Source organism: Myxocyprinus asiaticus, chromosome 14 (genome assembly GCF_019703515.2).
Source record: "Myxocyprinus asiaticus isolate MX2 ecotype Aquarium Trade chromosome 14, UBuf_Myxa_2, whole genome shotgun sequence".
NCBI classification, from domain to species: Eukaryota; Metazoa; Chordata; class Actinopteri; order Cypriniformes; family Catostomidae; genus Myxocyprinus; species Myxocyprinus asiaticus.
The window spans coordinates 7,928,602-7,954,778 of record NC_059357.1 but is presented as its reverse complement, the minus strand read 5'-3'; the positions used below and the strand labels follow the sequence as shown (position 1 = coordinate 7,954,778).

General features: G+C 37.9%; 1 protein-coding gene across 2 annotated transcripts in view; it reads right to left on the bottom strand.

Moving 5' to 3' along the window:
* Nucleotides 1-5,670: 5,670 nt before the first annotated feature.
* LOC127452074 (growth factor receptor-bound protein 2) overlaps nucleotides 5,671-26,177 on the bottom strand; it is a 53,902-nt gene continuing 33,395 nt past the window's right edge. Inside the window, exons 4-7 of one of the 2 annotated variants that reach the window (XM_051717249.1) lie at nucleotides 18,311-18,408; nucleotides 10,114-10,236; nucleotides 7,763-7,931; nucleotides 5,671-7,511 (exon numbers count right to left, since the gene is read on the bottom strand). In XM_051717249.1, the coding sequence (XP_051573209.1) occupies nucleotides 7,326-7,511; nucleotides 7,763-7,931; nucleotides 10,114-10,236; nucleotides 18,311-18,408 (576 nt within the window). In that variant the 3' untranslated portion in view covers nucleotides 5,671-7,325. The remainder of the gene's footprint in view (nucleotides 7,512-7,762; nucleotides 7,932-10,113; nucleotides 10,237-18,310; nucleotides 18,409-26,177) is intronic. The other variant, XM_051717248.1, reaches the window with a different exon arrangement.

The window sequence follows — 26,177 nt, the reverse complement described above, 5'->3', positions numbered from 1 at the left end:
CGTCAATCTGTGCATTTTATCATGTGGCTTGTTGAGCATAATGCGTGTGTAGGCTTCATGCTATTCTCCGCGACATCCACACACAACTCACCACGTCCCCCACTGAGATCGAGAACCACATTATAGTGACCACGAGGAAGTTACCAGATGTGCCTCTACCCTCCCTAACAACCGGGCCAATTTGGTTGCTTAGGAGACCTGGCTGGAGTCACTCAGCACGCCCTGGATTCAAACTCACGACTACAGGGGTGGTAGTCAGCGTCTTTACTCGCTGAGCTACCCAGGCCCCCCAAAAATCAGCTTATTAAAAAAACCCAGACAACGTAAGAAACCACGTTTGCATGAGACTTGAAATCATTGGAATATTCTCCGTTTTTGACATCGACACGTGGACATTGGATAAGCCCGTAAGAATGGCGGTAAATGTGAAATCAGGGTAAAGAGCAAAATCTGATGTGGGTGCAACCCTGATACTCAAAAAATGGCTACGTACATATAGGCTACCTCAATGCAACCACAATTCCCAGAACACTTCAAATCGGCCTCAATCTCTCGAATCTCACTGCATTCTTAGAAGCAGCAGTGCAATGTCGCAATACAATCTTGGCTGAACGAAAAACTGACAGCAAATCTTGCTATACTGGCCCTTCGCATGCTGCACCTTCGCAACATTCAAAGTCTGTTCATAATAAATGTAATGACTACAATCGTATTTGTAATCATTGTAACCTCTGGGCCAGCTTCTTACTAATCTAACACAGTGCTGGTTACTTCCTTTAATCAACCAGCGATATAGCCAGAAGGCTTGTGACAACACCATATGGATACTGTGAAACATAGAGATGACCTGTTTCTGACCTTCAGCAGGAAGCAGGGGCTGCAGCAGAGCAAAGTGTACAAATATGCAATTTTCCAGCCACATGAAATGACCTTTCATTATTGCCAAGAGCTGCCAAAATGGTACTGAACAGGTCTTCATAAATTTAAGTGGATCTGAATATGAAAGCTGCATTAAGTTTATTGTGCACTTAAAAATGTCAATTTCTTAACACTTTCATGCTTGTCGTAGCATTTTAAACTGATGGATCTGCAGAGCTCACTGGAATATCTTACGATAATATAAGGTTTTCCAGTGTTATATCTTTGCAAAACAACAATGGTCACAATAGATACTGTGAATTATAAGAGAACTAGACCACAATAAGACCAAACTAGATATAAGAAATACAATGTTTTAAATGATCAGCTTCACAAAGGTGGTTACACAGTAATAGGAAATCATTTTAGAAAGATATTACGTTATTTTCAATATAAAGTCATTTATATTTAAGTAACTTCGATTTCAGTGCAATAGGCTACATGTATAATTTTTGTTCTAAAGTACATCAATACCTTTTTGTGTGTGTCTGTACACACTGTATTGTGTAACAGTGTGAGTTGTCCTTGTCATTATTCATACTGTGTTCCCAAAAATGTGACATTTGGACATCGTTGTGGTCAAACTCAGTGGAACATTTCAATAATTAATGTGATAAACTACTGTATGATTATGGTGAAAAATGTTTACCATAGTTTCTGCCAGTTGTGGTTGCCAAAAATACACCGTAAAAGATACAATGACCATGTTTTAGGCATTGTGGGGAGGTTATTTTGGTGCCTCTATATTTTACAGTTCACTACCATGCTATATATCAATAAATGAGATAATGTTAACATGCTAACCCATTGGAACGACATAAAATCAGCTTTGCATTTTAATGTTAAACACCATAGTAACACAGGTGGTAAAACAAATGGCAGCATGATGACTTAGTTAACAAAAAATGGCCCGTCCAGGAGCAATGGCCAATAAATATGTACAATCAGTGCACGTGCAATTCACACAAACACCATCAGGGTAACATATGACACACACACACAAAAAAAATGCAATAAATGTCAACTAAACAACATAAAATGTAGCATAAAACACCCCAATGTATGTAACTGATGTTAAAATAAATAAATAAATGTTTTTTTTTTTTTTTTTTTTTTTTTTTAAAGAAGTAAAAAGCATATTTAAATTACGGTGAAAAATTTAATTTCAATTTTTCACTGTATGTAGTAAAGCTATTAACATGATTTTACTGTAGTATTTTTTCATTCTTTTTCCGTTAAAATTAAAAATAATTTTTTTTTTTTTTTTTACTCTAGGACACCTGCACACAAAAAAATAGCTCTTTGGCTGAATTTGATTCAATCGTGGATAGTGGTTTCACATGTTTGAGTTTTCTGAACTTAAAATTACTATGAAATCTCAACACAAATGCTTTGAGTAGAAAGAACCTAGTTGAATTGTGTAAACCTAACAAAATTAGACATGTAACCAATAAATCTCTTTCCTTTATGTACTAACCAGTTAAAGTGAATGTAAGCATGCAACATACATGCTGGCTGGAAGCACTACAGAGTGTAGTTTAGTAACTATGTTATAGTTAGCACAGCATTTGCTCAATGAGGCGAGCAATCAATTTCATGTGCGACATCTACCCGTCGTTAGCTCAAGCTCCACTCTTCACCATAGAGGTGGTGGCTCAGCCATTAAGGCTCTGGGTTACTGATCAGAAGGTTGGGGGTTCAAGCCCCAGCACTGCCAAGATGCCACTGTTGGGCCCTTGAGCAAGGCCCTTGACCCTATCTGCTCCAGGGGCGCCGTATCATGGCTGACCCTGCACTCTGACCCCAGCCTAGCTGGGATATGTGAAAAAGAAGAATTTCACTGTATATGTGCAAATGTATAATGTGTGATAAATAAAGGAAAATTATTAATTATGGTCGCTCACCGGACGAGAAGCGCCACCCACATCGCGGGTATGGCACGGCACAGGTATCAAACACAGGGCACATTGATGCGGTTCAGGTGGCAGACAGTACACACAAAAGTCACCAAGTTTTTTCCCTTCTTCAAGAATGAACAAAGTGACATAGATGAGTTTGCAGGTTAGTGTATGAAACTGGTGTTACTGTGCAAACTGAACGATTAGAAATGGCAAAGTAAATTTTTTTTAAAGAAAAACTATGCGAGTTGTGCTCGATGTGGCGTGGTAGAAATTTAAGCAGCCTCCGAAGTCATAGCTGGGTGCCGCCGACAAAGACGGCGAGCGGTGCCGGTGGCGTGTACACTAATAGAAATTAATGGTTTCAAATTTAAGAATGCCCCATGTAGTCTGCCAGACTTGTCTGGTGTAAGACCGCCTTAATGGTAACCCTCAAAACTCCAACATAACAGAAAGTCTTCTAAATCTCAACATAACAAAACATTAAACACTAACAAGTATCCCTCCTTATATTCATCTTGCACATAAACACAAAATAACACCTACAGTTGAAGTCAGAAGTTTACATACACTTAGGTTGAAGTCATTAAAACTAATTTTTTAACCACTCCACAGATTTAATATTAGCAAACTATAGTTTTGGCAAGTCATTTAGGACATCTACTTTGTGCATGACAAGTAATTTTTCCAACAATTGTTTACAGACAGATTGTTTCATTGTTTTCCAGTGGGTCAGAAGTTTACATACACTAAGGTAACTGTGCCTTTAAGCAGCTTGGAAAATTCCAGAAAATCATGTCAAACCTTTAGGCAATTAGCTTCTGACAGGCTAATTGGAGGCAATTGGAGGTGTACCTGTGGATGTATTTTAAGGCCCACCTTCAAACTCAGTGCCTCTTTGCTTGACATCATGGGAAAATCAAAAGAAATCAGCCAAGACCTCAGAAAAAAAATTGTGGACCTCCACAAGTCTGGTTCATCCTTGGGGGCAATTTCCAAATGCCTGAAGGTACCATGTTCATCTGTACAAACAACAGTACGCAAGTATAAACACCATGGGACCATGCAGCCATCATACCACTCAGGAAGGAGATGCATTCTGACTCCTAGAGATGAATGTAGTTTGGTGTGAAAAGTGCAAATCAATCCCAGAACAACAGCAAAGGACCTTGTGAAGATGCTGGAGGAAACAGATAGACATGTATCTATATCCACAGTAAAACAAGTCCTATATCGACATAACCTGAAAGGCTGCTGAGCAAGGAAGAAGCCACTGCTCCAAAACCTCCATAAAAAAGCCAGACTACAGTTTGCAAGTGCACATGGGGACAAACATCTTACTTTTTGGAGAAATATCCCCTGGTCTGATGAAACAAAAATTTAACTGTTTGGCCATAATGACCATTGTTATGTTTGGAGGAAAAAGGGTGAGGCTTGCAAGATGAAGAACACCATCCCAACCGTGAAGCATGGGGGTGGCAGCATCATGTTGTGGGGGTGCTTTGCTGCAGGAGGGACTGGTGCACTTCACAAAATAGATGGCATCATGAGGAAGGAAAATTATGTGGATATATTGAAGCAACATCTCAAGACATCAGCCAGGAAGTTAAAGCTCAGTTGCAAATGGGTCTTCCAAATGGACAATGATCCCAAGCATACCTTCAAAGTTGTGGCAAGATGAATTAAGGACAAAGTCAAGGAATTAGAGTGGCCATCACAAAGCCCTGACCTCAATCCGATAGAAAATTTGTGGTCAGAACTGAAAAAGCATGTGTGAGCAAGGAGGCCTACAAACCTGACTCAGTTACACCAGTTCTGTCTGGAGGAATGGGCTAAAATTCTAACAACTTATAGTGAGAAGCTTGTGGAAGGCTACCCTTCCACAATTTGGGTCAAACGTTTTGTTTGACCCAAATTAAACAATTTAAAGGCAATGCTACCAAATACTAACAAAGTGTATGTAAACTTCTGATCCACTGGGAATGTGATGAAAGAAATAAAAGCTGAAATAAATCATTCTCTCTAATATTATTCTGACATTTCACATTCTTAAAATAAAGTAGTGATCCTAACTGACCTAAGACAGGTAATGTTTTCTGTGATTAAATGTCAGGACTTGTGAAAAACTGAGTTTAAATGTATTTGGCTAAGGTGTATGTAAACTTCTGACTTCAACTTTAATTTTAACATTTACTCTCTATATCAAGTCCCATGGATATCCCCTGCCCAGTTTAATGAATGCTACATTAACACTACAAAAAGTATTCATGTAGTCCCAACTCGAATAGATTAAGTAAACTTCCAATTTACAAATTTAAATGGATATAACACAATAAAATCAAGTTGTAACAAAATGTTCTAGAATTGTGTTGCCTTTTTGTTTTTGTTTTTTTGAGAGTGTGAGAGAACTGGAGAGAAATTGACTTCATACGTCCACAAACAAGGACCATGGGACCAGTTGGTTAAAATGGCAAAAAAGACTCAGAAAAGTGAATTTAGTTCAGAGAAAAGTTGTAGCAACATTTATTTGCAGGCGCCACCTGGTTTGATATTTTGTTATGTAATGCAACCTAATGAAATGTATACATTTTTAAGTGTGGCTTAGGTATCCAAATAATCTTTGGGGTCAGTGTGTTACTCCACTAGAAGGTGTAAAACATGAAATTGCGATGTGTACTTGAATTGGCAACTAAAGTGATTCTGGGAAAAGTTAAATGTAATGCATTTAGGTGTACAATTTTGGCACAAAAGAAACCGAATAAAAACTAATATACTCAATATGAAGTACTCAACACGACAATTATTATATATTTTTTTACATTTCACTTTTATTCAAAAGAAAAAAGGCCAAAAAAAAAAAAAAAAAAAAAAAAAGGTTAAGAAAAAAGTGAAACAATTAAATAGGACTGTGTTCAGGTGTGTTTAGGGGGAGGGGGAAGGCCGAGGGGTGGTGGTGGGTAGGTCACATGATTTCTCGCACATGATTTCTCACTGTGGGTCTGACGAAGCCCAATACTCAGGCTAAAGCAGCAAGCCAGAGACACTGTCACACCAGAGAAAAAGGCACTAATTCATAGAGAACAAAACACAATTCACATAAAAATAATTGGGGGGGGGGGGGGGGGTCAGTAATACAGAGAGAAACAAATTTATGTAAGAGCTAAAACATACAACACTGAAAAGAGGAAAAAGATAAGAGAAACTAAAAAAACAAAAACAAACAAATAAACATCACATCGGTAAAGTCGATGTGTCAACTCGTGTACGAAAACTCTCCGGTTTCTTCTTACTGGCTTAACTGGCATCCGCCAGTTTTTCAGCAATAAAACACCAAATCTCACACTTTTTAATTGTTTACTTACAAATGCAATATGGCGAACAGCTTGTGTTCTATATGCAATGTATGGATTTTGACACTGTAAATAGACACGTCTCGGACTGAAGTCATGCAACTGTGGTAAATTCTCCAAACTTACTTCACTCATGAAGTCTACAGAGTAATGTAAGCTACATTCACATCCCAAGACAAAAAAAAAATAAAAATGCTGCAATAAATACATTGGCTTAAAATGGTGGCTAGCCTGTTGGTTTTCACTTTAGACAAACTCTTGCATGATCGACGTCCATTTTCATGCACATGGAAGCTTCCTGACAATAAATCGTTATTATTATCAAAAGACTCCACTCACCTATCAAGTTATAAAACAAAATAAGAATGATGGCATCAAATGGAATACATGATGCGTTAAATACTATGGTGTTATGTCCGAGAAATCTCAGATATTCATAAAATTATACCGATGAGTTAGCATGTCCAAGAGCTACACCGTTTCATCCACCCTCCCAAAAACGCAACATAATTTACAATTGGAATAAGAGGAAAATTTGTGTTCGAAAAGTAAAACAGACAGACACATACAAATATATATATAATATATATTCTTAAAAAATGGATTCTCTCTATAGGTGATCTTGTTTTTCAACAGCCCAGATGTACAATGCTTTTGCAATTTTTTTACTCTTACATTTGACATATTTTTAGAATGCACTTTTTCCTATTTAAAAACAGCTCCAGGATTTGCTATTATAAAGAGATTTAAACATGCAGCTAAAAAAAAAAAAAAAAAAAATCTAAATGCAAACTACAAAAGAAGGCAAAAGCAGCAGGATGAATCTACAGACAGAATCAAATGTCGTTTTAATTCATGCTTGGTGTGTACTATGCTAAAATTCAGCCTTTCCTTTGCCTCGACTGCAAGCGTTCATGAAGACATCAAAAATTCTCAGGAAATAGTAGTTTCGCCCAGGCACCATGGGAGAGGTGGAGCGTCCAGCCTCTCCGCTACTTTTTATATTTTCCTTTTCTTTCGTGATTTCCATTCTTCTGCGCCACTTTGGATTTCACAGGACTTTAAGGGTGTTGAAAGGGGAGATTTAGGGTAGTCTGATTGTATGTGAATGCGAAGGGCCATTAATGACAATTTATTTACTAATAGCTTTGTTTTCTTTTTACATGTTCCGGTTAACAGGCGTGACGTAGTTGCGTGGGAACATGCCCGTTTGGCCATGACAGGCGCCCTTCCACCAGTTGGGGTCAGAGTTGTCCAGGACCTGAATGAAATCTCCACGTCTGAAGCCGAGCTCGCCGTCCTCCTGAGGGTCAAAGTCAAACAGGGCCTGCACGTAAGTTGGATGCTGCAGAAAAACAATAAATGTGTAAATAACATGAAGATAAGACATCTTTCTCATGCAAGCAATACAGTGAATGTTCAATAACTTATTCCCTACATGTGGGGATCATTTATCGCTTACATTTGTGAATGTTTTACTAAATATTATACGTAATGTTTCTTTGTAATTCATATAATAGATCTCCATAACTGGAACAAAGTAGCTTAGCACAGTTATTGTACAAAAATTAAATGAGTTCAAACTAGCACACAGACCTGAGACACCTGCTCGATGTCTCGTAGAAAGATCTGTTGGTTTCGGGAAACGGAAGTGGTGCGGTGATAGTCCACCAGCTCGTTGAGAGAGTTAAACTTCACAACCCAGAGGAAGTACTTTCCAGCCCCGTCACGCAGCACTTTGAAGTGCTGTACGTCATTGCCAAACCTTAAAAAGAGAGATAATCTTTAACCGTTCACTTCTTCCGTTCACTTGTTTCAGAACCCAAATAGTGATTAAAAAGTGACAGATGCTTAACAGGTGTCCTAAAATGTGTACAAATGTAATTGACAACATTTTAAGATTAAAAAGATGTCCTCTTTCTAACAAAACACTTTGATATATCAATGTAAGTTCTTGGCATTTTAGAAAAAAAAAAAGAAATATAGCCGCTATTTCATGGCTTGAAGGGATAGTTCACCCAAAAAGGAAAATTTTCTCATCATTTACTCACCCTCATGCCATCCCAGATGTGTAACACAAATGAAGATTTTTACAAGAATATCTCAGCTCTGTAGGTTCATACAATGCAAGTGAAAGGTGACCAGAACTCTGAGCATAAAGGCAGCATAAAAGTAATTTATACAACTCCAGTGGTTAAATCTATATTTTCTGAAGTATGATAAGTATGGGTGATAAACAGATTAATATTTACATCCTTTTTTTTTTTACTATAAATTCTCCTCCCTGCCCAGCAGGTGGCGATATGCATGAAGAAAGCGAATTGGCAAAAACAAAAGAATGTGAAAGTGAAAGTGAACGTGGAGATTTATTGTCAAAAATGACTTAAATATTGATCTGTTTATCACCCACACCTATCAAATCGCTTCTGAAGATATGGATTTAACCACAGGAGTCTTATGGATTAATTTTATGCTGCCTTTATATGCTTTTAGGAACTTCAAATTTTTGGTACCTGTTCACTTGAAATATTCTCCTAAAAATCTTCATTTGTGTTCAGCAGAAGAAAGAAGGTCATATACATCTGAGATGACATGAGGGTGAGTAAATGGTGAAATAATTTTCATTTGTGGGTGAACTATCCCTTTAAGGATTAGGGTATCCTTAAGATAGTATTAGGGCTACGTATCACCAATAACGTCACTATACGCATCACGATAGAGAGCGCCATGGTAGGTTATGTATCGCAATACATGTTAATTTTTTTTACTGAATTTCTCCCGAGCATAATTTAGTATAACGGTGTTTTTAGTAAGCTGTATAACAGCTTCATTTTGCGTCAATCAAAACACAATAAGGTCCATAAAGTTTAGAAAAGCAAAATAAATAATTATGTTCAGTAGCGGTTCTAGCTTGTATGGCGCCCTGGGCGAAACCCTCGTGTCACCCCTCCCCCCCGCGAGATGCCGCCCTGGGCAACTGCCCATGTCGCCCATGCCTAAACCCGCCACTGATTATGTTACCAAAAAGCAAAAGTTTAAAATATTCTAGCTCAAAATCAAATCCTGTGTTTAAAGTGTGCAACAGGTAAGGCAAAGCTCATAAGATTAAACAACTTTTTGTATTTTTGTTCTTGTACACTGTTCTTGTATGAAGAGTTATAATAAGAACCATAACATGAAACTGTATTTAGTAAATTTAATATAACTCATATAGCCCATATTTTAGGCCACATTCATAAATACACAGTGTCACAGATTATAGGCAGTACAAAATATGCTGTGCTAGATCAAGTAAAAAGACACATTAGCCTGCAATTGTGGGTTTTTTATTTATTTTTTATTTTTTTTTAAATATATGTAGTATAACTCACCCTCGCATGTAATATCCACAACACCTCCACTGCAGATATTTGGCATTTTCCACACCTCAGCTGAGAGCAGGGTACGAAATAAACTCAATTGTGACTCAATTTTACCAGCCACTTCATTTTTTTACAGCCTCCTTTATCCGATTTATATATAAAATATATACACGTGCACCAGCTGCCGTTCTTTCAGCTGTTCTTCAAAATATAATCAAATGTGTTCCTTCAAGCGCGCGTCTTTCTTGCCATGTTCAGACCTGGTCTTAACATCCGTCTCGAGAGATGCGATCACAAGTGGACAGCGCCAAATACAGGTCCGAACGGGGTTCGAAACATGCAGAACGCCAGGAAGATGTGCTATCGGTCAATGTTCAAAAATTACCTACCAAAAATGACCTTAACCTTTTGGTTAATTTCATACCCTGGTTAAAAGTAAAAGAAGCGCATATTGCTTCTCTGTTGACCTCTCTCATCAACAAGGCCTTTCCGTCAGCAGAGTACATGGGCATTATAAAAGCTAAAAAAAAAAAAAAGAAAAGAAAAGAAAAAAGGATTCGAAGATGGGCTTGCCAATCTACTTACTTGACAGAAAGGGAGAAGTCTCCAGGCGCACTTTCACTCTCTCTGATAAGGAACGCTCCGTCATGCCTCTGTTTGTTGAGTATCTCTTCTGCTCTGGCCCTTGGAATTCTCCCAAAGAACCACCTATGAATATATGAACACACACAAACATAAACATTAGAATCAGCACAGAATCTATTTCAGAACTGTCAAAAGCAATGAAGAAATCAAAGACTGAAGAGGAAGTGAGAGCCAGATGATGAGGGACAGAGAGCAAACAGGGTGTTAATAATTTACTAGACCAGCCAAAGATGACATATTCACTGGTTTACATTGACGCAAGCATGAATAAAATAAAAAAAAGTTTGAGAGATGCTTTGAATGCCTAAGAGCACAGGCATAGAAGATCAGCTCTATTGATGAGCTCATTTGATCAATATAGAAGGTCAGCACAGTCGATGAGCTCTGGAGATCCTCACAGAAGATCAGCTCTAACAACCAGCAAAGATGGTCAGCACATGAGTACAGCACAGAAGAGCAGCATAAATGATCAGCACTAAAGAGCAGCAAAGAAGATCTGCAAAGATGATTAGCCCAAAAGAGTAGAACAGAAGAAAAACAGAGAAGATCAGCAAAGACGATCAGCACAGAAAAGTAGCAGATACTATAAGCAAAGACAAGGAGCTCAGATCAACTCAAAGTGCTTCATTCCAACCCAGCATGTATGTGAAGCCCTAACATTCATTACATTGCTTGAGAATCGGTCTGCTGGTAGCGCTTTGTCTCACCTAGAGCTGTAGATACAGTAGCAATGAGGGTTGCTGCGGTGCTTAATAGTAATACAGAAAACACTAAAAGTATCTTAGGGTACGTTTACACGACAACGATGTATTTAAAAATGGAAATGTTTTTCCTTTGCTTTTTTGAAAAGTTTCACGTACAGACAACAACGTTGTCTAAACGATCGCCATTCACACGGATCTGCGAAAACTACTAAAAACACTGTATTATGCATGCCAGGCCAGTAGTTGGCGATGTCACTTTGTAAAGAAACCCTACGCACCCGTGCACATAAGCATTCTTCCACAGAGCGGTGAATACAATCAATGAAGATGGCGGTCACTGGTCGTAGTAGTGACGCAGTAAATCTACACTTTGCTGGAGAAGCGTCAATAAACTCAAAATCTTGACACGTAATACGCGTGCGTGTGACGTCATCGTTTTCACAAATTCGTGTTTTTGTATGTTTACATGGGACGATAATGGCATCGTTTTCAAAAACGTGCACTTTGAAACCCATTTTCAAAAGTTTGCGTTCAGGCCCCAAAACGCCGTTGTCGTGTAAACGAACAGCCAAAACGCATAAAAAGTTTTCCGTTTTTTGTTGAAAACGTTGTCGTATAAACGGCCCCCGAGTCAGGTTTTCTGTCCACATTGCCAGAAGAATGAATGTTACAGAACCGTTATCATGAAAATCAGTCAGTTTGAATTATAATGCGATCATTACCAGAGAACTTGTAATGTGTGGTGGAGGGTAATTAAAACACTCGCACATCCACTGGAAATCTAAGGGGCCGTTTACACGACAACGTTTTCAACTAAAAACGGAAAACGTATGCGTTTTGGCTGTTTACACGACAATGGTGTTTTGGGGCCTGAAAACACAAACTTTTGAAAATGGGTTTCAAAGTGCACATTTTTGAAAACGATGACATCATGCGCACGCGTATTACATGTTCAGTCTATAGGCATGCGCGCAACATTCAAAACTACAATGGTGGACTACAGGACTGTGTTTGTGCTGCTCAAGACTTGTAGTAATAAAAGCAACCTCATCATCCGTCCAGACAAAATTGCTCGATGCTTTCACTATCTTCATTGTTTGTATTCACCGCTCTGTGGAAGAATGCTTATGTGCGCAGGCACATAGTGTTTCTTTACAAAGTGACGTCGCTAACTAATGGCCTGGCATGCATAATACAGTGTTTTAGTCGATTTCGCAGATCCGTGTGAACGGGGATCATTTTGACAACGTTTTCGTCTGTACGCGAAACTTTTAAAAAATGCAAAGGAAAAATGTTTCCATTTTTAGTACATCGTTGTCGTGTAAACGTACCCTAAGAGTGGTTCCTCACTTCATCCCGATGGCATGAACGCTCCTATTGCTTTCATCTTGCTTCAAGATCATCTTATCATCTTAAATATGCACGATTACAGTTGGAAAGATGCCAACTTCATTTTAAAATGCCCAAATTATACAATCAGTGTTGATCTATTAAACATTTGCTTAAATATAATGATGTGATTAAAGCACTGCACGCACGCCAGTGAACAAACAGCATTGAGACATCGATGAGCAGTGGGACTACTAGCTAATAAGAGCCGTTCTGTTTATACACCTGTGACCTTACTGTAGGCCTGCAAAGCCCCCTTGAGGACAAATCTGGAACAAGTAAAATTATTTTACAAGCTGACACAAACTGATAGAAAGGTAAAAAGCACCCGCCAGAGTGGCGTGTGACACAGCTAAATTCACCCGCCAAATTGAAAATTTACCCGCATTTGGCGCTTGGCGGGTATTAATTTTGGACCCTGCAATGAGCTGATCTTTCTTTTACAAGCCAGATGATAATCCATTCAACTGTATATGTGCTTTCTGACATAATAAACTCTGAACTTCAAAGTGTGTGTTTTAGGCATGTGACGGTATTTTGTGATGGACTTTTATACGGTATTATCACGGTTCTGAAAAAAAAAAAAAAAAAAAACGGGTTTAAAAATAAACTCACTTTATTGTTGTTCTCTTAACAAGTTTAATTACTTTTGTCAACACCAAAATTAACAGATAACAAAGAACTTTTAAAAGAACCCTGAACATTTAAATAAAAAAAAAAAAAATAAAAAAGACACAAACGTTACTGTGTAGCTAGCGGAGTTTTAGCAAATGACTCTTTGGCCACGTAAAAGCAAGCTACACATTATCTGCAAAGGGCAACAACAGTTCACTTTTTTGTCATCTTACACCCTGTCTACACCGGACGCGATCATCACATCAAACGCAAAAGAATGATGCTGTTTTCACTGGAAGTATCTGTTGCGGTGCGTCGTGCCGATAATATACAGGTGTCCCATTCCATTTGGCGCTGCACGTGCTGGTGCTACAACTGCCAAACAACACAAATAAACGGGTTAGAACGTTTGTGTTGACGTGTCCAGCGTAGTCAACCTTAAAGACCAAAACATACTCTACGCAAGTATGTGAACCCAGACGAATGTTGATCAATTTCACACGTTGTTACGTTTTAAAATGCATCACTAAAATGCAACTACGCATTGCATTCTCAACGTTGCCGCAAGGGGCGATAGAGCAAGATTAGTGTGAACTGTTCACTTCTACGGTGTTTTCTCTTTCAACTCAACTACTGTCATGGTGGAGCAGTTTGAAGAGAATATTGCTAAACAAGCAAGTTAAAGTCAGTATATTCATGGCCACTTACCTGAATAATAAAAACATCCAGTTTAATGGCACAGACATTTGAAGGTAACTCTATCGCCCTCTTGAGAATTGAGGTTTGTTCCTGCCACAGTAACGCAAGAATGCACGTTAAGCATGTTCAACCGGAGCGCGTGTTGGCTATGCGGTGGTCAAGCACTCGCATCTGCGTTCACATACTTGCGTAGAGTATGTTTCGGCCTTAAGCAGTTGCGTCGCATCAACAGACGTGCCCGGTATAGACAGGGTGTTTGTTGTCACTTAGCTAATTGTCTCTTAGAGTGTTGTCTCACACTGTTTTCAAAAACAGTTTGGAAAAACTAGCAAAACAGTCACAATTTACCTTAATCCCGCTGAATTGCACAGAATGATTGTCCCACAGATGAGTGAACATGTTGGAGGTGTTCCCGTGTTTTGCTAACACTTTTCTGCCACATTCTTCATTCAAAAGGAAACCATCTTTGACCAACAATCCATCTGCATTTTTATGGAACACAAAATACTTCCTCACTTCTGACTTAAATCTTTTAGATGGTGGATAAAGGGTTGGCTAGCATTTCTCCTTCAGCCATGCTTCTGTGTCATTTATGCCACATACACACGGTGTTGTGAATGTTAATTTGTTGATGGAAAAAAACTTCAGTGCGACCAGAAGTGCATTATAATTACCTTGATATACCGTATTACTGAATACCATCACATGCCTAGTGTGTTTGTGTACGTGTCATTTTGATTAGTGTCAAATTTAATATGAGGTCCATTCTAAAGTCAGTTACTTAAAGTAGTTATTTCGTTTTATGGATGATATAGTTGATGCTCTTCAAAATCTCCAAACTCAAAAACAGTATGCCAGCTAACGCTACAGGGCTTCATGATAGACTTCTTTCACTCAGCTGAAGTATGACATAATACCACAGGCTCCCAGAGGGCCTGATACATGAAACTAGGTACAACTGCACCGGCTGTCTCCGCTGTCTCTCCACTGTACCTGTCTAATCTTCCCTGTCAGCTTTGATGTGGAAGACACAAGCCACAGACACAAAAACACAAACTATCTGACCAGGATGTGGCATAGGGCAAATTACACTCCACCTGCCCCACCTCAATTGACAACTGTCTCTCTGTTCAGAAAGGTGGACAGATATTTACATTCCCGTTCTCGATATGAGACACCTCCCCTCCTCTTCCCATAAACCAAGACAATATTGTGTACTTTTCCTATGGGGATAAAAAGAGTTCTCTATTGGTGTGGGATGAGATGTCAAACAAATGATTCTGACAAATGATTGGTCGTAGTGGCGAGAATCAGACTCTATGATGCAAATGGTGAATATTAAATTATGTAAACAAGGTCAGAGAGAGAAAGAGAAAGCAATTCAATGCAAAACAAAGTTCCAAAATTGCTTTTTCATACCTGCCAACGATTTATCAGTCGACCGATATTATCTGCCGATATTAGTCTTTCACAGATATATTGGTATCGGCATATATGTTTTCTGATATGCGCAGATATGAAAACTTTTTTTTTCAGAAGATATAATGCAGAAAACAATGCTTGGAGGTGATTTAGAGTTTGTGTCATAACGTAGTTTGTCCAGCAGAGCGCGCTCCGACTCCATTGTTTACAGAGCTGACTCTGAGCTGACGGTGGTTCTGCAGACAGTGCAGAGTTAAGCAGTGTCTTCACGGTAAGTTGCTAACTAGTTTGTGAAATACATACTGGAAAGTTATTAAACAATGAACCCATCATTTTCCCTTTTCAATATAACTAATATAACGTTAACCCTGTCCCTGACAACCATGTCATTCATGTTTATCACATCTGTTTGCTGTTAGCTAGCTATAGTTTCTCAGTGCAGTCAGTAACGTAGCAGATTGAAAGGTAAACATCACAGCATCTTTTTGCAGCTCAATAGACAACGGTGCGGTGGTGGTTTGTGTCTGTTGAGTGTTGATTTCACGCTACGTTGTTACCTAGTTGGTGAGAGCAAAGCTGAAAAGTAAATAAACAATCTTTTACTCTCCGAGACAACGAGCTTATAGCTAACTAGCTAACCACATAGCTACTTTCACTGCTTACCAGCTGAGTGGAAGCTAATGTGTAAACATGTATTCACCAAACTGTTTTGTTCAGGATTCGCAGTTTGGTACCCCCTTCAACCGAACAACTCCAGTCGTTGCATTTATAAAATTTCATATTTAAAAGTCTGGTTTTCCACCATTGAAAGTTCCCCTGAACTTGTATAGCAGAATACGGTGTAACACCGCTGACGCTGTTTATCTCTTGACTCAGCAGGTGTAAATGCTTCTTGTTTTACAACCTGCTCCTAATTAACTGGCAGTATTAAAATAGTCAGCATTTGACTGATACCAAACAGTACTGGTGTTTATTTAGCTTTTTTTTTTTTTTTTTTATTTATTCTTTATTTTAATGGTCAGCCATTGACTGATACTAAACATACAGTACTGATTTTTATTTAACAATAATTTTAATTTATTCTTTATTTTAATGGTCAGCAACTGACTGATACTGAACATACAGTACTGATGTTTATTTAGCTATTTATTGTATTTTTATTTATTCTTTATTTTCTCAGTGTTCATTTCTAGAATTTGTTGACAATGTATAATAATAATGTCAGATGTTGCACCCACAACACCTTAGCATTGCGACAGCAAATTTACCGTGGCCAAACAGCACACACATTTAGTTCAGAAAATGAAAAATCGATTTTTTAAAATAAATTGTATATTTCAAGGTGTTGGTAAAAAGAGTTTTCAAATGGTATGTCGTATTCAGAGCCTAACTGTGCTATATTTTGTTTCATTTCCAACTCATAAAGCATATTAGTTATTTATTTATTAATAAGCCGGAGCAGTTTCCTTCTTTGTGACTGTACAATCCAATTCTTTGTTACTGTGACAAATGACAAAAGGACAAATTGTACCAGATACAAAGACTTTGAAATCATTCAAGCTAGTTAATATCAAAAGACCATGAAAAGGTTTCCCATGAAAAGCATCAGGAAGCAAGCTTGTGTAAATGGATAAATTATGCAAAATGTACAAGGAAGGAGAGTTACAAAGAGATTTCTCGAAACCGTGACCCGAGGCAACACAAGAGTCGGCGGATAGACTCAAGGCCTACAGAGTATAAAGTACATCTGAGGCCTACAGAGTATAAAGTACATCTTTTGCAATTAGCAAACGTATAAGACATGCAAACGTTATTGGCTTTGTATATTGTTAGACCACTTAGATTATTGTACTGTTTGATTCAGTGTGAAGTCATTTAGTTGGATTGTTTTAAATATAGGGCTGAGTATTGATACAGATTTCCCAATTCGATTCGGATTCACAAGCTCTCAAATCAATTCAATTCCGATTCAATATCGATTCATATGGTATATTTCAGTTATAATGTCCCTTTTGTTTACATATGAAAGAAATTCTCCCAGTTTATGCTGTTAATTATACAGCAGACCTTCTAACTAGGTACATTATGAAAATATTAATTTTCCTAATTATATTGGATTAGTTTTTCATTATTTTAGTAACATTTTAGCTTTTTAAAAATGAACAAAATCCATGTATTCAATCAATAAATATGATACATTATTCATACATATTTTTTGTTATATGTATATTGTTTAATTACATAATTTGCACTATATACATGTATTTGCATTGATTTGTTGAACACGTCAATTTAAGATAGCCGGCATTTCTGTAAAGAGCATCTGTAAATGAGCATATGTTAACGAGAGGGACTCGAACGGCTTTATCTCATCTATCCTACACAACATTCAGATGTTAAATGTTTATTTTTTGTAGTTTTTGATAAACTACTGACTTTAAACAACAGAAAGGGTATTAAAAGAGAATTTATTAAATGACAAATGGGTTGCGTGAAACTTTTACTCTCAACACGCAGTGAAAGGACCTCAGTGCTGAATACCAACCACTATACTACACAATTACTGGTGAGTGAAATCTAAACATTTACCAGCCAGTTGCCAATATACATTTTAGTCGCATAGCACAAAATCTGGTTGCTAATGCGAGTGATTTCTTCTCACTGTAGTGGAGGGTTGCGCGTAGATAAAAGATCGATCTTGGGATTTAAGTGTTAAAGAAACGTTCAAACAAAGATCACGATATATCAGAAAATCTAAATTTTTACCCACCCCTATTTAAATATTAATGGCATCAGAAACAAACACTTCCTGTTGACTATATATGACTTCATGAATGGTTATGGATATATATATATATAGCATCAGCTTCACAATCTGTGCTTTAAACCAGCTGTACTAAGCACTACTCTGAGATCTCGAAATGTGATTACAGTAAAGCTTCCTGATAATACTAGCAGAATCACGAAATGCATGACTGCAATGCACGGCAATGCACACCAGAGGCGTTTCCCACAGATAAGCCATTTTGAGATAAGCTAGCTTGAGCTGATGGTGGGCCTAAGTGGCTCAGTGGTAAAGACGACCACGAGAACTTAAAAGAACATTGGGCTTCCAAATTGGGAGAAAAAGGGAACCCCCCCAAAAAAACAAAAACAAAGCTTGAGCTGAAGTCAAACGATGTTGCCATGTACCATGGAAATAATTATTGAACAAAGGAACACAATTTAGCACTGCAACTCAAACCTCCAATTCTCAAGAAAAGATGGCATACAAAAATGATACTTCATCTGAAGTATCTCATACTTACGGATGTGCCTTCATTTCGATGTAGTTCTTTGGAATGAAACCATCCTTGCCGTTTAGCTCTGCCTTATACCAGTTCTGATCACACTCTTCATTTAATACCTGCAAATTAAAGGGAAGAAGGTTATTATTGGTTGTGAAAACATTAGTTATCATCGTCTTTTCTCTTTTTGTGTTCTATGGAGGAAAGAAAGCTAAATGGGTTTGGAACAACATGAGGGTGAATAAAAGATGACCGAATTTATTTTCATGTGAACTATCCAATTAAGACCGTCTAATCAGCTTTGGGCAGTTTGAACATCTGTGCGTCCACAGTGTGAAAATGTACGCAAGAGCAATCATGCTAACACCCACAGTCAAAACCACATGTATTCTGTCAAATTATCTTATTTTAGCATCAGCATGTGTGTAAATTGCAAAATAAATAAATAAAGTGGGGATGGGTTTAACTCTAACTGGATTATGAATGTATCTGCAGACTGTGGTTTAGTTTAGGTTTTAAAGAACTACGGTAATTATATTAGTGCCACTCTGATCAGAGGTACAAAGTCTGATTATATTAACTAGTACCAGGTACTACAAAAAGTCAATGAAGAATTGCCAGCAGGGATGTATTGTATGTATAGTGTAATGTATTACAGCATTTATTTGATTAGCAATCATGGGTTTTATTATTTAAAGATGACGCAAACCCATGACTGCTAACAATGACAAAATTACCAACTGAGTTAAAGTATCTCATAAAGCCTAAATATTGGGCATTTTGATATGATCTAGTCTGATATTTGATATAGTATATTATTCTATATGTTTCAGCTTCTCTGCATTGGCTTGATGAGCAACTTCCCTTTCAATAGCATTCAAATGTAGGTGGGACGGTGGGGAGACAGTCAGACTACAAAGAACTGCTGATGGACCATTTGCCAAAAACAGGTTAGGAAATATTAAACCCCCAGAAAACAACCACTAAATGCTCTATTGGGACTGGCAACTTTATGCCCATCCCACTTGTAACCCCAAAAACGATAACAGAAAACAATGACGGTGTTTTCCATAAGTGGTTTTAACATCTGGTTTACACCTTTGCAGTTCACCTGTACTTTTGAATTTTGCTTGGCAAGAAGGCTCCATATTTCAACTACAACTAACTTTCAACCAACTAAAGTTACTTCTAGATATAGGTTGACCGATATTGGTTTTTAATGACTGACACAATATTAAATATTTTTGTGTTTAAGTGTCAGATAACTGATATGCACAACCAATTTTTTTATTTTTGTTGTATTTCTGCTTTCAAGCACCATAAAAAATGTAATCATTTATCACTAACCTCTAAAAGTGAACTGCTTCACAAAAGTAATATTACGCACAGTCTACAAAGATTTAATTTTACTAGTTGTAATTCCAATATTCATGTGTTTAAAGCCCCTCGCTCATTTTTACAGTTTAAGTATTTTGTGTTTAACTTTATCGGTAAACTCAATACTGAAGAACCGATAACCAGTTAAAAAAGGCAAACCAAGTGGAAAAGGTTAAAAATATCGGACAAACCGATATTATCGGTCTCTCTCTTGTACTAGGGTGATATAGCTACAAAAGTTCCACACTTCTCAGCCTTTTGACTACATTCAATCTATATCTTGATGCATTTATGCACTTGCTCTGACATGGCCGATATTTATTAATTTTTAAAAGAGGAAACATTATTTTGTACATTTTATTCAATATATTTAATTAAGAATGATAATATGCACCAATAATAATTAATATGCACCAATATAATAATACATGTTAATGCATATCTACCTACATATATTTTTTACAAAAATATTTTAATACATAAAAAATTGCATGCTGTGTTTGAGTGATGACACGAACAACTTGTTGAATCAGAGTCATAAAACAACTCATTAAAACCCTAAAAAAAACACTTTGAAAAGGATTCCCACAAAATAATTAAAATTTATCAACTCGAACGTAATATTTGCTACTGAATTTTAAAGTGATGCTATTAAAATATCCATCTTAATGCTATTCAGGGATCACAAAACTAATCTAATGACACCGTCTTTAAAAAACATAAAAAACATTGTGATATCAACAATGTTGCTTGATTTGATTTTATATTGCCAGAGAAATCCTTGCAAATATTTCATAAATACTATAATCACACATCTCAAGTTACTAAATGCCGAAATTCACACAACAGGCCTAACATTTCAAGAAACTTGGAAACCTTAGCCCTCACCATTTTTTTTTGGAAACAACGATTTTCTTTTTTTGACTCAGGTATACAACTTTGTATATTCATAACTGGAATTAAAGTGGGTGCACAGACAAAAATGTAGGAGGATGCGCATTGTTGCTGCACTGCAGTACTGAAAACCTCCTGCAAACCACCCAGAGCGAATGGAGGAACCCACAAGACAAAGAGTTGAGAAGAGAGAGATTAATGATTGCATAGTCCTCTCCCTGATGCATCCTTAAAGCATAATAGGGCGCTAACAGCTCTCTGCGCTTCTGTAAGAAGTACTGCTAAACCCAAAAGACAACGATGAGCTCAACACCATCCACTCAGCAGCTTCAATCTGGAGTGAAAGCTACAGATGGCCATCATTTATTTATTTATAGACAGGGTTATTGCTCAGTGTCTACATCAACCTCAGTTTGGGTTTGACAATTCAACCACGTACAAAAAATATACTCACACCTTAGACTTAGCATTTCATTTACACATAAGGCCACAAAAATAGGATCCATTACCGTAAGATCAAAATATAAGTCTGTGGTTTTATGAAATATAACAAAATAAACGAAAAAGTTGTTTTACTTAAAAGGTGAAACCTCATTGTGACTCTACTAATAACAAACAGAATTGCAAAAATTGCAAACAAGTTTCTAGAACATTCCCCTGTCTGCCTTTGGTCTGACAAACAGTAAGTCCCACCCCACACTCAAACCTAACCCCTTTAAGACATATGAAACCGAGACGTACTAGAAAGAATACTCATATTATGATGAATATGATTATTTCATTATTCACTTATCATCATGTTTATTAAGTTTGGTTTAGGCTATAATTTGATTTTTTTTTTTTTATATATTCCTGGATTCAATGCAAGTCAAGCTAAATCGATAGCATTTGTAGCATAATATTGATTACCACAAAAATAAATTGACTTGTCCTTCCTTTCCTCTAAAAAAAAAAAAAAAAGCACAAATCTGGGTTACAGTGGGGCACTCACAACAGAGGTAAACGGGGCCAATCCGGAAACGTTAAAATACTCACCGTATCAAAAGTCATATACAATATGTGTGTTAGCATGATTTAAGTGTGATAAAATCGCTAAGTGACCTTTTCTGTGTAAAGTTCTACCCAATTTTACAACTTCATTGCCAAGAAACTCTAAAATGACTGTAAAAATGATGATTTTCATAACATTACAGCTCAAATAATACATGAGTTTTAACAGAAGAATAAAGTAAGTCCTTTCATTAAAATATTAGCTTCACATTTCTGCCTTTAAACACTCCAAAAATTGCCCCAATTCACTTCCATTGTTAGTGCCTCACTGTAACCCAGATTTCTGCTTTTCTTTTTTTTAAACAAAAGGAGGGACAAGTCAATAACTTTTTGTAGTAATCAACATTATGCCACAAATGCTGTCAATTGAGCTTAACTTTTATTGAACCCGGGAATATTCCTTTAACTGACAAAACCATAGGTTTTATCAAAACCATTTTTATACTTTCATAATTTTGTGGACGTTTCTATGTGTAACTTGGACAGATGTTAATCTTGCCTCAACGTTTTACATACACTTAGGTGGAAGTCATTAAAACTCATTTAACCACTCCACAGATTCCATATTAGCAAACTATAGTTTTGGCAAGTCATTTAAGACATATACTTTGTGCATGACATGAGTAATTTTTCCAACATTTGTTTACAGATTGTTTCACTTTTTATTGAATCACAATTCCAGTGGGTCAGAAGTTTATATACACTAAGTTAACTGCCTTTAAGCAGCTTGGACAATTCCAGAAGATTATGTCAAGCCTATAGACAATTAGCCAATTAGCTTCTGATAGGAGTTGTACTGAATTGGAGGTGTACCTGTGGATGTATTTTAAGGCCTACCTTCAAACTCAGTGCCTCTTTGCTAGACATCATGGGAAAATTGAAAGAAATCAGCCAAGACCTCAGAAAAAAAATTTGGACCTCCACAAGTTTGGTTCATCCTTGGGAGCAATTTACAAATGCCTGAAGGTACCACGTTCATCTGTACAAACAACAGTACGCAAGTATAAACACCATGGGACCATGCAGCCATCATACCGCTCAGGAAGGAGACACATTCTGTCTCCTAGAGATAAATGTAGTTTGGTGCGAAAAGAGCAAATCAATCCCAGAACAACAGCAAAGGACCTTGTGAAGATGCTGGAGGAAACAGGTAGATAAGTATCTATATCCACAGTAAAACAAGTCCTATATCAAAATAACATGAAAGGCTGCTCAGCAAGGAAGAAGCCACTGCTCCAAAACCACCATAAAAAAGCCAGACTACAGCTTGCAAGTGCACATGGGGACAAAGATCTTACTTTTTGGAAAAATGTCCTCTGGTCTAATGAAACAAAAATAGAACTGTTTGGCCATAAAGACCATCGATATGTTCGGAGAAAAATGGGTGAGGCTTGCAAGCCGAAGAACACCATCCCAACCGTGAAGCATGGGGGTGGCAGCATCATGTTGTGGGGGTGCTTTGCTGCAGGAGGGACTGGTGCACTTCACAAAATAGATGGCATCATGAGGAAGGAAAATTGTGGATATACTGAAGCAACGTCTTAGGACATCAGCCAGTAAGTTAAAGCTCGGTCGCAAATGGGTCTTCCAAATGGACAATGACCCTAAGCATACCTTCAAAGTTGTGGCAAAATGGGTTGAGGACAACAAAGTCAAGGTATTGGAGTGGCCAACACAAAGCCCTGACCTCAATCCGATAGAAAATTTGTGGTCAGAACTGAAAAAGCATGTGTGGCAAAGGAGGCCTACAAACCTGACTCAGTTACACCAGTTCTGTCTGGAGGAATGGCCCAAAATTCCAGCAACTTATTGTGAGAAGCTTGTGGAAGGCTACCCAAAACATCTGACCCAAGTTAAACAATTTAAAGGCAATGCTACCAAATACTAACAAAGTGTATGTAAACTTCTGACCCACTGGGAATGTGATGAAAGAAATAAAAGCTGAAATAAATCATTCTCTTTACTATTATCCTGAGATTTCACATTCTTAAAATAAAGTAGTGATCCTAACTGACCTAAGACAGGCAATGTTTTCTACGATTAAATGTCAGGACTTGTGAAAAATTGAGTTTAAATGTATTTGGCTAAGGTGTATGTAAACTTCTGACTTCAACTGTAACAATACTCATTTCGCACAAAAAGGCTCTCTCTACATACTTCAACCAATACACATATTTAAACCCGATCTGTCGAATCAGAAAGAAAGAAAACCATTTGCTTTGTTGGCATTTTGACCAGTGTACACAACTGCATTCTTGTGACGGCCACGCACATTGGGCATTGTGGCCTACACTTTCTCACTTACAATCTCTATCTATTGTCAGCTGAACACTGTGTTACCAGCCATTGGGAGAGATCCACTGCGTTCACCCCCCCCTCCATTTCCAACGTTTTTTCCCCCGTCATTTAATCAGACTATGGCACAACAGTAATGGTGTTTTCATTTTGTGTGGCAGAGGTCACGAGATAATCTCATCCACAGCTGTTGTGGCCTTCTGCTCCAACCAACAGGCGCTGCGTCCCAAGATTGATTAGATGGCACATCAGTATGCCTACAATGAATTGAAACCACTTGTTCTAATGTCAATATTTGAGTCATAGCAGGCTGAAACCAAAAAAACGCAAAAATGAGAACATAGACAGAAATGATAAACAAATCAACTGAATGCAGGGGTTGATTTGACATCCTCATATTAGGGTTGAGGTTAAAGTTTTCTTGCTTTGACGTAGAGATGGGACAGGCAATGTGGGCAGTGCAATCCAGAGAGGATTGCTATGCATGAAGACAGTAGATTATGTGAAAGTGTGGATTAATCTGATAAGCAGTAGACAAAGCTCTTTTCAGCTGCTGTTCAAAATAGTGACCAAAGACAAAGACACATTAAGAAAAACAAACACTCAGATATAAAACAAAACAAATTCAGTCCTTATTCACCATAAATCGTCACTTCCACCCAGCTCACTTATGCAGGTTCATGAGAAAAGCTTGTTCACTCATTCTTGCGTTGACGCATGCACGCTTGCATTTTCACTTGAAAACTGAAGAAGTACTTGCGAGAATGTGCAATGCGCATGCTAACTAATGATAATTTTTAGGTTAACTATTCCTTTAATACTTAGGGTTTTGAAAAATCTCTAATCCTAAAGGCCAAAGTATACTTGGGTTTTCGGTGTGCCGCTACGTCTCACACGGTGCGCGTGATGCAAATTTCGTCATAAGCACAGTACGCACGGACTGCCCATGTACAGCCCAGTTTTTCTAAACATATGTACAACATACTGTTGTATGTGTCTTTGTGCGTCATAGCACAAGTGCCAGCCATTGTCTGCATTAAAGTACTATCGTAGAGCACATGTGTTAAACAAGTCAATATGAGCTAGCACTCAAGAGTTTACTTTAAATAAGCTAAACACTGGACCATACGAGAGACTAAATGGAACTAGTCTTTAGTATGAACAAAAAGTAAAAGTGATGCTTGCATTAGCAAGCAACATTGAAAACATGAAAATATAAAATTGAGAAGAATGCAAATGTAACAGGAATAAAAAGATGGTATATTTCTTTTAGCCTATATAATACAGGGCAGTCCTTCTTCATAACTCATGAGCGGTGTTATCAACACTGCTATCCACGACTTCACAAAAGGGTCAGGGCAGCGCTACACCACCATAGACGCTAATGTGCGCTACAACAAGGCTTCTTTTCATTGCAACGTCTGCTTTCACAATGAAGCCAATGTGCACACTAGTGTCAGTCTCGGCTTATGACTAACTGGACGACAGTTGTAGAGGCTATAGATGCTGTCACTCTGTCTTTCTATCTCTTACATAAAGGCTTTGCATGACATTTCAATTTCACAGCTAGTGAGAGTAATGAACCCAATTAGGAAATAGACAACAGACAGTCTCAAAGACATGGCCATGCTTTAATAACGAAACACGTAAAAAGATAAACAAAGTTTCTGACTGAGCCGATTGTGCTATTGCAATTTAGGAACTGATTGTGGAACTAATACTAAAAGTCTTTTCTGGGTTGAAATGATAATGAATTGCACTGTCAAATCTGAAATGCCCAACAATGACAAATAAGGTGTAAAATAGGTAAGTAATAGCAAATGTCTGAAGCTCTGGTACATATTCCATAATTTGGAATGCCCAATTCCCAATGCGCTTTTAAGTCTTCATGGTCGCATAGTGATTCGCCTCAATCCGGGTGGCGGAGGATGAATCCCAGTTGCCTCCGCGTCTGAGACCATCAACCCGCGCATCTTATCTTATCACGTGGCTTGTTGAGCGCGTTGCCACGGAGACATAGCACGTGTGGAGGCTTCACGCAATCAACCGCGGCATCCGCGCTCAACTCACCACGCGCCCCACCGAGAACGAACCACGTTATGGTGACCATGAGGAGGTTACCCCATGTGACTCTACCCTCCCAAGCAACCGGGCCAATTTGGTTGCTTAGGAGACCTGGCTGGAGCACACCCTGGGATTCAAACTAGCGAGCTAGTGAACTCCAGAGGTGGTAGCCAGCATCTTTTACCACTGAGCTACCCAGGCCCTAACA